We start from the raw sequence: 12,964 nt of genomic DNA on the forward strand, positions 1-12,964 counted from the left end.
TAGTCTGTTACTCACTACAAGGTGTAAATATCACCATTTTTTAAAAATGTGTGTCATCATGTTTTGCTTTATTCCCATAAAAAATCTCAAAGAATTTTTCAAAAGACAACCTGTTACAAAAATGTAACAGCAGCTATCTCCTAACACGCCTTAAGGGTTTGCTTTCTCTTCATTACTGTGTGGTCCATTGGCAGAGTGTGAGAAATAAAATGAGTCAAATAGTAGCTGCTTAGCTCTGAAATCGTCCCAGCAGCTCGAGTCAATGAGCTTTAGTGTGAACTGAATGTAGAATGGATAGAAACATACCAGTATAGTTGTAACGATGACCGTCTTGTTTTCCATCCCCATGGTGTCATTAGGGTAAAGGTCTGACTTTGTCACCACCATCTTATCCACCTCGTTCCAGTAGCCAATCTGAAGAGAAACACACACACACACACACACACACACACACACACACACACACAGGTTATATATCTTCCACAAAGCTACATGCCGTCATGGTATTCATGATGGCAAATTGATTGTTCGGTTACCTTAACAGGTCCGTTGTTCTTCAGCTCCATGACGGTCACTGAGTAGTTGATTCTCTTCCCATACTGGTCAAACTGAATGGTACCTGTTAGACCGTCTACACGCACCTACACTCACACACGCACACACACACACACATACACACAGATTGTTGTATTTGACCTAAGTTAGAAGACACCACACATGGTAGGTTCTTTGTAAATTGAAATTTGTAGTGAAAGTATCAATATAGTCAAAGGTATCACACAGTGATGACTTCAGGTTAGACAGAGCAACATTCAGGAATTGAAGTAAGGTGTTTGTCATATGTACCATATAATGTATATGTGCAACAACAAATAGCCATTTAATAAATGCTAGAGTGTTGAGATCTCAGGGCTTTTACATGACGTCCCTGTTTTCATTTTAAACTGCCATAGAATCTCACACAAAGGCCAAACAATAACTCGGGGCTCCAGACTAACTTTTTGTGTTTGCACACAAAATCTTTCACTGCACCTTTTGGCACCGCAATAATGCACCTATTATACCTTTTCTTGACAGTTCCCGTATACATTGGTAATTTCTTAACACATTACGTAGATGACTGTAAACAGGCATGAAGGTGCTTTTTCATGAGGATGATTTGGGACCTAATTTTGTAAATGGTAGCTCTTCTTCGGCGATATTATAAGCAGTGTTAAGTTCGATCATTGCTGACTCCTCACTACTTCAGTTAACCGCAGCCTTGGGCTGAAACACTGCGGGGAGGAGGGCTGCTCTGCCGACCTTGAGAGACATTGTGCTTCTTTCTGGTTTCCATTCGGAACGTAGATCCTCTGACAGCAAAAGCAGTGTTCCCAGCCTTTGCTTTGGCTGTAATCTTTGCAATAAATTTAATGCATAATGTTGGCAGTTTTATCATGTCATGAGCTACGGAAATTGAACAAGCCATTCCTTTCCGAATAGGGATTGGTATGAACTACTCTTATCGATACGGTACTTTATCGGTTCTTGCTGTTTCCTTTTTAGTAGAAATTTAATGAAAATGACAATTGAATGGACAAATGTTTTGATTCTCGTTATGTACTCAGTATATTGTTGAACACTGAACAGCTCTATTTTGAACAAATAACTCATTAAGTACATGATGTTGTGTGTTGCGTGATGGAACTAACATAAAGCCTGTCTAAGAAAAAATGTAACAACTCTATATAAACAGACAGACTGTTACCTAAAGCCCTACGACTCTACAACAGGGTCACAGTGAGGTGGCTCTCATTCACCCTCTCATCTTGTCCCGGGGCCCATTTATTACCGGGTTCCTGTTCCATGCCTAGTGTTAGGCGCATCAGTGCACTTCACAGCTTGTTGGTGACATGGTCGCACTCTGGAGCCCTGTAACTTTTATCAGCTCTTGTAGAACTGTCTATCTCAGTTATATATCTCAAGAGTTTGCTCTGGTTACCTGTTTGAGGGCTCGTTCAATCTCCACCCCCTGTGCCCAAGGCACCGCTGGATTGGCCAGGCAGTCGCCATTGTTGCCACGACGACTCATGTCTATCCTCTGCTTGTGAAGGAAGCGGAACGCCTCAGTCATCACGTGGACGGCGTCGAAGGTGAGGGCTGAGGTGTACTGAAATTGACAGGAAACGTCGGCAAGAATCAATAACCATGTATTTTAGGGCCATTTCTAAGAGCTCATAAGCATGTTGGGACATAATCCTTGTGCTGCCTATTGTGTAGTTCTTGTAGGATGAATGAGGACGTTTGGTTAAATTCTGAGAGCCATCATCCACTCTGGGCACTGTAGCCTGTTAAACCACATCTGTCTCTGTGGCAGCTCATTTTTACAAAGATATAATGAATGGCTAAACATAAGTCAGACACAACATTTTAGGCAATATCAGGAATTATCCTAAATATAAATGGTCCTATATTTTGTGGCCACAAAGTTCTTCACAACAAGAGATTCTGCACTGGAGCACTCACAATAAATAGAGAATTGATTTAGATTACTAAACTTAACATTAGCACAATTACACAAACATGATTCTTAGATTAGTTCTGGGTAATCTGAATAACTTTTCCTAACGCATATTTTTATATTCCTACTATGAAACTATAAACCTGTATGGAAGCATACCTCCACCAAGGTATACCAGTCCCCTTAAATTCAACCAAGACGCACCAAATTGCCCTCTCTCAGATATCATCAGTGTCAGTTTTTTTCCCATCAAGATCCAAAGCTTACCCTGATCCGTTGATCAGCTCCAGGATACTCCTTCTCTTCCAGAGCCTCCCACCGTTGGTCAAACTTTGCAACCACAGGATCGTCGAAATCTACTATCTGAAATCCAGACACATTCGCACCTCCATACTGGATTTTTGTGAGGTCCCCGTCTACAAAACCCTGGAACAAGAACAACAGAAATTCATTCCAATTGATGACCTTTGACTTGTTGCACATTTGAGCCTCTCCCAGGATCTGTTGGAGACTTGGACTCTGCAGGGCGTGTAGACTTTCTTCAGAAACTGACCAACAATGTTAAAACACGTTCTGTCAAAGTAAATGATAAGTGTTTTGCTGTATATCATAGAGAAAAAAGTGATAATTAACAAGACCAACAACTTCACCAACAAGTCCCATCATTTAGAGCATAAAAAATTATATTAAAAATAAATGGAGGCATTAATTGATGTGTTGTCGATCTATGCACTCTGATGGCCAAAAGGTTCACCACGTAAATTAATAGATAAATATATATATATAGGTAAATACATTTCAAAATGAATCTATTAATAAAATTGAATACAGGAGAAGATTAGGACAGAAATATGAATTAGGTCTTATTTTAAAGATTTAAAACAAATATAAATATATATATTATTTGTCTCCTTTACATGATCGTACATGAGCTGCCTTTAACAATATAAAACATCGATAAGCCAGTGACTCACCAAGTTGGCGACGATATAGTGATATCCCTTTACGTGTCTGCCTATAGTGATAATCTGAAAAAAGAGAGAGTACAAGATGTGTCAGTAACGTCCAGAAGAACAATCACAAACGAGATCAAATTGATGAACCGTCATGAAGAGCAATTTACAGTCTGTTGTTGCTGTCCTGTGAAAAACCACGTCGCCTCAACAATTATACCTTTGAAAGTTATTTTCTTTGGCAACAATAGTTGAGATTGGTTCGACATGTAAGTGAGAAGATGACAGGGAGCAAAAGGCCTTTGTGGGATTCAAACCTGGAACAGTGTAGTCATGGCTAAGCCTTGATGGTCATGTCATGGCTAAGCCTTGATGTTCAACCAGGTGAGCCACTGATACTCCAAAAAACATTTCTTTAAATGAGCTAATAAAACAATAACTTTTCAGATTAAATTACATTTAATACCTCATTGGGCTTCAGTTGTAGAATTACTTTTCCCAGCCCCCAAAGAAACAAGTATCAGAAAAAAATGTGTTGCTGTTCATGGACAGCTACACTATGGCCAGTTGTTTTGCCATATTAAAAAATCAGGACAACAATAATTATTAAAAGAATTTAAAAAATAAAGAAAAAACTGAATATTAGTTGCCTACATCAGGCAGATTGAGTTGGTAAATGCATGAGCAAGAGAAATGAAATTCTCTTTTGAATATTGAAGGATAAGAAGCTATCTTGGTGATGAGTGGACACTATTATTAATTCTAGGAGTAGCAGTAGTGGCAGGACTGGAGTCAACCTGTTCCATGATGTCCTTGACTTTGTCTTGTTCGCAGTCCAGGATGATGCGTCGCTCCTTACGGATCTCCAGGTCCTGAAAAACAGTGTTTCACAGTGTTCAACGGCAAAGTCCTCGAAACCTAGCTCTGCAAACACCCAGTGGGGTATGTTATGTTATTTCACACATCCCATAATACTGTATGAACTTCATAGAGAGGAAATGACATGTAGCTGTAATTTCTGAGGAAAGATTCCTGGAAATGACTGTGGAATATAATCTACAATAAGAAGATATAAAGACAGAGATCCAGTAATATCCCAGGGTTATAGAGAGCAGATCCGGTTCAGTTCTCTGGGCTCACGAGGTAGAGATGTTGTCCACTAACCTGAAGGTCGTCGGTTCGATCCCTGCGTGCCGACGTGTCCTCGGGCAAGACACTTAAGCCAGAGTGAACCAGGTGAGGTGACATTAACAACTACGCTCTTTAGTCTTTGTGTAATGAAAAGTAAAAAGTAAAATGTTCAACAAGCAGTAGTTACAGACACTGACTCACCATTGTTCTTCTTTGGCTCTAAACTTTGGCTCTAAAATGATTCATTTCGCTGAAAGTTGAGATTTGTTTCCAGTGACAAATTATTGCGTTAATATTGACGTTGATGTTATGAAGTTTACTGTTGCTCCTCTACAAACAATATTTAGATATAGTTAATGTCAGATTCCCCAAAATCATGCTTTAAAAAAAGAAAGATGTAATGGAACTACATGCAGTAGTGTGATTAATATGTTTCTCCACAACATACATTTTGTGGGGGAATAAATGAAATGTTCTTTCTTAATTTTCTAATTCTGCGTTGTCCTTAACAATAATTCAATGCATGTTTTACAGTCAGGTAGACCAACTCATGCAATCATTAATGTCATTAGAATGTACAGTAATTTGGGCTTTTATAGCCAAAATGTTTCTCTACTCTGCATCGTTCTGCTGGGACGGTGGACAATCCACACTGTCTCCTATGGACATCGCGACTGAGCCTTAGAATCTGTGGTAGCGATCCTACTGCACCAGTACTTTGACCATGTATTTGTGCGTCTTGGTAATGAACCATGGAGCAATTGCTACCAGGGTTCGGAGCATCAGTACCTGGAACAGGGAGCGGTAGGCTTCATCCTTCCTCTCATCTTTCAGGTTCCCTACATTAATCGCCGTGACGACCCATTTTTTCTCGGCTGCTGTGTCCAGTATAACCTGAAGAGTAGAAAGACCTACACAACAAAAACCACGAACAAGACGGGGTTAGTTAAATGCTTATCTTTGTACTGTAAGTTACATTGTTTTTCAGCGTATGCCAGGTAAGGTTAAGGTCTACAGCATTTTAACAAATGTCCAGATTGAATCTGCTCATCCAGGCTAAATCTGTTAAAACCTGTTTGGGTTCAGCTTTCAGCTTTTGTAACTGTTAAAAATAACTACAACTCTACAGTTGCGATCTGTGCTTTAGTTGGCCAAATATTCAAAATAACACTACTATAAAAATGTCCGTTACTGTATGTACAATATATGGCAATTGAAATAACAGATGTATATGTGTAACACATTTTTTATCACTTAGGATTCAGGTTCAGAACTATTACATTTATATTTGTGAAGTTTCTCCCTGTCATCCAGGTCAAAGGAAAACAAAGTTTAATGTAGGCAGGTATCTAGAGCCTTTAGTGTAGCTAAACTATTTACAAATGTGATTGGAGAGATTTGCAAATATATCTCAATGTATGCGTGCATCGTCAGAATGGTGAATGTGAAGAGAAATCTGCAACAGTGTACACAAATCTGTAAGTGTGTACATGGCGTTTTACAGTAAATGTGCAGATGCTAAGCGTGTTCACAAATCTGTAAATGTTACGCAGATTTTCCATTAATATCTAAGTATATTGCTCGAAATGGAAATGGACACAATTCATCAGTTACATCACAGGCAGGTGTCTCAAGATGCCAATACAGTAACTCAAGTTTCAGAATGGAAGCCATTCCCTCATACAACTGTCTTACTTTTACTTTGGAACATCTGGAAATTGATAGAGTAAAAATTATTGATTTTCAGTTTGGATGCAGTCAGATTCATTCTGAACTTACATATCAGTCTTATTTTAAACATGCTTTAAATTACATTAAAGTACATTATCATTTGATGCACAAGTTATATATATGCATGCAAACATACATACTTGTACATACATAAATACAGCGTTGGCTACTAATGGATTACATGTAGTCTGGATTGTCTAATCAGATTACAATAAACAATTCACTATAATCAGACCCGATTACATTTGAAAAGATGTGTAATTAGATTTTGGTGAAATTGTCAAGAATTACTTCTATATATAATAGTGTCATTAATGTGACGATGAATGAGTGTCCTCACCTCTATCACTGTCATATAGGTAGGCAAACCTTTCCCACTTGTAGTACTCGACCAACGAGACCAGAGGCCCTTTGATGTCGGGCCTCATCTGGAGAACAAACTGATTCATCCCTTCTGCGGGGAAAGAGGGTGTGATGAAGGAGACGTGGAGTGTCTCGCAGAAGGACGTGATGGTGTTTACCGACTTCTTGTCGTAGAAGCCAAATATGGCGTAGACACCTCGAGAGAACTGGGAACAAACTAGGAAGAAAGGGAGAGAGAGAATCATTTTAATGAAGCTGAGACACATGGTAGAGGCAGGTTGTATGTGAGTGGAAGAGGGTCAAAAAGTCTTATCGACCACCTAACGTACTTGTCACATTCACCCATTTACACATACATTCTGTTATTTACCTCACTTCTTCTGTCACATTATGTCACACGCTGCCATAAGAGCCTTCAAAGGCTTGCCCAAGGACACTTTGGCATGTGGACTGGGGGCAGGCTACCTCCTGAGCCACAGCCGCCCACAGGATGTCACTGCACTCAGAACCTTGTAGTAACACTGATCAGCTCCCTAATAACATTTAGGACAGATTATACAGCTGATCGTGATTATCAATATTAGTGTTGGATACTTTTAGAGTATAGTTCAGCTGTGTCTATAAATATTGTTTGAAAAGGTTCGAATAAATTGGGGACACAAAGTCTATAAATGAATGTAGGACATTCTACAGACAGTGTGGAAAGCTGAGCAACAGGTAGCTCAGAGAGCAAATAATCATGTTGCACTGCTGTACATACGTGAAAAAACTAGTAGGTGTCATGGAGACGGTCACACAGTCAGTGCGCCGAAAGGACAGTTTATACCTCTGCCTAGGATCAACCATCGTGAGTATTAAAGGTGACATATTATGCTTATATTCAGGTTCGTATTTTTAACTTGTGTTACCACTTGAAAAGGTTTACATGCTCTGATGTTCAGAAAAGGCATCAGTGTCCTCACACTGTCCATCACTGCAGCTCCTGTTTTCACCCTCACCTGGATTTATTTTAGCCCCTCCTCCCGATAAACCCCAGTCTGCTCTGATTAGCCAGCTGGCCCAGTCTGTTGTGATTGGTCAAACGGTTTTAAAAATGTGTAGAAAATGTCACGCCCCTTCACCAGAGAAGTGGAGATTCTCAGATTGCAGGCGGAGTTACCCCCAAAAGAGTCCGACTGTGACATCACAGTGGGAGAGAGATCTGAACCAGTGGTTCAGAGCCAGACTGTAGGGTTTTATGTAGTGGTCTTTTTCTTCCACAGTTTGTGGGCTGGCAGGCTCCACAGATACATAAACTGGTGTGCACACATACTAAAAAAGTGAATTTGCATAATATGTCACCTTTAATATTTCTGGGCTGGTGCGTTTGAGAAGCTCTGCAATTATAGCACCAAACACTAGTTGGTGCTACTTTTAGTGGAAAATATGGCCACTTTAACTGAAATGACTGCAAAGCAAAAAAGAGGGAAGACATCAGAAGATATGAGGCGTTCCACCATTGAATGATTGAGGCAGAGTGAGGGTGAAATATGGACGAGACATGCTAACAAGCGAAACCAATCGCAGTTCTCCTGCCACAACATGTAATTCGATTTCAATGGAGGGGCACGTCAGGCTACTTCGAAGGCTACACAGCAACACCCGACGGCGTTGATTCAACACAGACATATAACATGACCTGAAGACCTACCACCTTGTGCTTTGCCTTCTGCTTTAGAACCAGGCCTGGGCTCAAGAACAGATGACACAACTTGCTGCAAACCTTTATTCAAACTTTCCTCACAACCTCTTCTTTTGCCAAAATGATGATGTTGGAACCAGAGGGCTATTTTGATTCTTTAATATTTATCATGTTATTATATTATATCACAGGGAGCTAATATTTTCTACACTGTGGACATGTGCTTTTAAACTTAGAGGGTGAACACAGAAGTCATCTCTGTCTGTAAGGCTGCTATATTTAACTGTCCTACTTCAATGGCCTTGTTCTTCACTCCAGAAACAAAACGTCCAAGTTCTTCTCACTGGGTAAACTGCTACTGTACATTCATGGCACCGTCCATCCATCCATCGTCTACCGCTTTGTCCATTTAAGGGTCGCGGGGGGGGCTGGAGCCAATCCCAGCTGACATTGGGCGAGAGGCGAGGTTCACCCTGGACAGGTCGCCAGCCTATCACAGGGCCACATACAGAGACGGACAACCATTCACTCTCACATTCCCACCTACGGTCAATTTAGAGTCTTCAATGAACCTAACCCCATTCTGCATGTCTTTGGACTGTGGGAGGAAGCCGGAGAACCCGGAGAGAACCCACGCATACACGGGGAGAACATACAAACTCCACACAGAAAGGCCCTGGTTGAACTCATGTGCGCCGTATGCTGCGTTAATGCTGACATCCTGATACTGAACATGACTGTTCCATGAAGGAGAATACAATAACAATAACGATATCTATCAGCTACAGTCACAGTATATCTGTCATTTGATTTTTGACCTTTCAGCTAAGAAAGCAGCAAAAACTGCTTTGATTTGGTCAACCTGATGCTCCCTCTAATGACCGATGCTGATGCTTTGCTTCATTAATTATAAATTACAATTACAAAAGTATTTAATAAGTAACATGCTAATTCTCCGTGTAAAGTGTTCTCACTCAGATTTCACCCGGACAGTACCTGTAATGTAAATGAATGGGAAACTGCTTTACACCAAAGTGCTAATGATTGAACCAATGGAATTACAGCTATACACTGTAAGAAATTACACCCGCTGATGGTTCAAATAATTCAAATATGTTCTAACTTCTATTTAACTTTTGTAATATCTGAGGCTGGATTTGTAGTCAACACAAGCCTTTAGTCAAGGTGTAGCTACAGAAGACAAAGGTTTGGATTAATAATTAGGCTTCTGATTTGATCCACTGATGTCACCTCCACTAGACACAGAACTCTTACAGACCTCTTCTCTTTTTGAACATTTTTACTGTGATGAAGATTTCATATTAAATAGATAAAGTCAACATCAGTCTACATTAAATAATCCATTATGACATAAGATGGAACATGGTTTTAGACATGTTTGAAATTCCATTAAATATCAATAACTGAAATCTCTCACTAACAAAGGTAGTCAGACCTTTGGTTCTGTACTTAGTAGAAGCACCTATTGAATATTTGTAAATTTGTGCACTGAGCTGTTGACCTGCTCTGAGCAGCTGACTGTATGAGATTCATTCGTTCTTGGCACCGAGGTGACAGTTTCACCACTGCTTCACCTCCGACTGGAGTACGTGTCAAGGCGCCAACGTACCAAACAGTCACTGTCAAGAAAATCACTGCCTCCTGATAATGTCACGTTCAGCTCAAAGCTGCTTTCAGAACCGTGCGCTCACACAAAAGTAAAGCCCTTGTCGTGTCCCTTGTATAAAAGAGCAAAAAAAGTACATTGAATTAGCAGCTGATTTCAATTGACTGACATGTACGATAAGGTTTCTTTTTTTAAACGTTTTTTCAAATGTAAACGTGAAACAAGCTGCGATTCCTGATTGTAACAGTTGCTCCTAACCATCTGCCAGAGGTATGTGGTCCTTGTGAGCGTAGCATTGTGCTGTTTGTACTGTGGCAGGTGCAGAACCAGGCTGTAGCCAGCGGAGAGGAGGACTCGGTGTTACCACAACACACTGCTCTTAAATAGCAGAGCTCTGAGCCTCGGGCCACAATTGCATCATGCTCTGATGAAGAAGGAGTATTCTTGCATGCATGAGTCCTTGTTCCACTTTTTTTTCCTACTGTTTGCTGCACAGTTAGTGAATCTGGAGCATAACATGACTCGAGTGTCCCTGGTCAAAATAACTAAACCAACCAAATATCTTTGGCCTGGACCCATTTCACTAAAGCAGCTATTACATGTGTTTGCAGGCAGCTGCTAACGGGCAAGGTCATTTCATGGAGGCGGAAAGATGTTTCCACTTCTGCTACGAAAATGTTGATCTGGTCTATATATCTATACATCTATATTTTATTTTTTTACTTCTTATTTAATATTAGTGTTAGCCTCCTTGCTGGCACATCTGTCTCCCGAGCCCGCCCCTGTCACACATGATTGAAACATCCCACCCTCCGTTTTTTTTTTTCTTCAACAAATCACAGCCTGATAATATTTGCCCCCTTTCATGATCAGCAAATTTGGTGGTATTCTGAACTCAAAGTTCTCTAATATGACTTGACGTGACCTTTCCAATACTACGCTCTTGTGCCTTACCTTCAGCACCATCCTGCCACAATCAAATATAAAATATATATAAAATAATAAAAAAAGAAGGTGTTACTTACAGCAGTTAGTGACGGCAAAGCTGTTGGCCACCTCGAGGTTATCTATGTGTGGGGTCAGTCTGAAATCTGCCATCCCAAACTGCACCATGCCAACTCTGAATGCACTGTACTCCTGATCTGCGCCCCTGGGGAATAAACCACCTGAAACAGACGGACACACACACACGACAATGGTCAGAAACACAAGAAAATATGAAGACAAACTGTTTAATTTTATATTGTATTAACAAGATGATTCAGTTTGGTCAAAGAGGCAATAAAACGTGTTGGGTTCGTGTGGGTGTATGTTTTATCAGTAGCTGCAGTACCAGCAGGGGGCAGTAAAGTTCATTTCAACCTGAATTCTAAAAGATGTGATATCTGAGGTGTGACATCAGAAAGAGTGAAGGGGCCCATAGCCACTCCCACAATATGTACAATTTTAAGTTTATAATTAACTTCAACATTATTTTAATATACACAATATAAATGATTAGATTCTAATACAGGGTTTAAAAAAATATATAATCAACTGAAGAAATAGCAAACAAAAGCCAAACTAACAAACTCCCCCCTACTCACACCCCTCTCTCTACCGTGACCACTTGGTACAATCCGCTCCATGAAAACACGCCCCCGGAAGTCAATCTCAGAGAGCGAGTGGTTAGCAGGGTTGTCAAAATAAAAGCACAATATAACTAAAAACGACTTCCTGTATTCTTCCACTTGGTCCAACTTTACATAATGTTCACGTGTGTGTGTTTTTTCACCTTAGTGAAGGGGGATGCTTTCCAGATCCCTCACACATGTATTTATTACAATTAACGATGAATAATCAATCATTTGTTTCAGATAACTGAAGGTGCATATACTGCCATAAGCATCTGCTCTGTTTTGTGTGGTAATAAACCACTCATACTCAAACTTTCAGAAGGACAGTAATCACTGCAAAACTCCACCGGGGAACTGTGAGAAGCAAGATCCCCTGGTCTCAGTTGTAAGTGTCATGTCAGTCTGGAGGAAAGACGTCTTCTGTTTAAGAACCATAGAGGTCACTGTGGCTCTTGGGAACCTTCAATGGAGCAGAAATGTTTTGTAGCCTTCCCCATATCTGAGCTTTTGCACCTCCTTCCACCTCATGGCACCTGAGCTAAATAGCAGTGTCAGAATATTTATGTCAATGTCAGTGTTTCCTTATTATGTGGGTGTTGAGTTTAGATTAAAGAGGGGGAAATGATTTGCTGAAGGCTGCAACATAACAAAATGGCCCTGCTCTTCCTTGGCATGTTTGAATAGATGCACTGAGGTAAGACCAATGAAAAGCATCGGAGGGGCGAGGGGGAGTTTCATAATGATACCATTTTTTTTACATAACATTAAAGATCTCTGGATGTTTTGAACCGTTGCTTCACAGAGTTATGTGCAGCGCTCTCTCTCTCTCTCTCTCACACACACACACACACACACACACACAGATAAACACATTGGCCATCTCTCACAGACAGACTGACCGTCGGCAGCACTCAGATAAATTCTGTCCCATTATAACATCCATAAAGATTTTAGTGCAAAGGGTAATTTAATGTGTCGCAGTACCTCCTCTTTCCATTAAATAAGGAACAAATCAAACATGACCAAAGCAGTGATCCCACTATTGGGCCCAGTGATTCATCACAGTTTGGCAGGTCCAGAACTAAAACAACCTGTTCACAGATCACGTCTCCTTCGAGAGAGAGGAAAAGCTGGTGTTAAACAAGAGAGTAAAGGAACTCCACGAAGAAACGGGCCATTAAGGTGTAGACAGGAAAACACCAATGGGCCTTTATGCAACAAGAGATAGAGGATTATGTCACAAGAACATGTGTGTGCCTCAAATACAACAAGACAAACATTGTCTCCACTTAACGGTTAGAGCTCCTCTCAATCAAGGTTGGTTAGGAGTATATCCAGGCAAAAAAGCTGCAGGCAAAATAT

The 12,964-nt window shown here is 40.4% G+C and overlaps 1 protein-coding gene across 4 annotated transcripts in view; it reads right to left on the bottom strand.

The window, feature by feature from the left end:
• Positions 1–12,964, bottom strand: part of LOC118312962 (glutamate receptor 2-like) — a 57,120-nt gene that overhangs the window by 29,890 nt on the left and 14,266 nt on the right. For all 4 annotated transcript variants that reach the window (XM_035638071.2, XM_035638070.2, XM_035638069.2 and 1 more), the window contains exons 2-10: positions 11,012–11,152; positions 6,656–6,895; positions 5,374–5,495; positions 4,251–4,325; positions 3,475–3,528; positions 2,768–2,926; positions 1,982–2,149; positions 537–641; positions 307–414 (exon numbers count right to left, since the gene is read on the bottom strand). In XM_035638071.2, coding sequence (XP_035493964.1) covers positions 307–414; positions 537–641; positions 1,982–2,149; positions 2,768–2,926; positions 3,475–3,528; positions 4,251–4,325; positions 5,374–5,495; positions 6,656–6,895; positions 11,012–11,152 — 1,172 coding nt within the window. The remainder of the gene's footprint in view (positions 1–306; positions 415–536; positions 642–1,981; positions 2,150–2,767; positions 2,927–3,474; positions 3,529–4,250; positions 4,326–5,373; positions 5,496–6,655; positions 6,896–11,011; positions 11,153–12,964) is intronic.

Source organism: Scophthalmus maximus, chromosome 8 (assembly GCF_022379125.1).
Source record: "Scophthalmus maximus strain ysfricsl-2021 chromosome 8, ASM2237912v1, whole genome shotgun sequence".
NCBI classification, from domain to species: Eukaryota; Metazoa; Chordata; class Actinopteri; order Pleuronectiformes; family Scophthalmidae; genus Scophthalmus; species Scophthalmus maximus.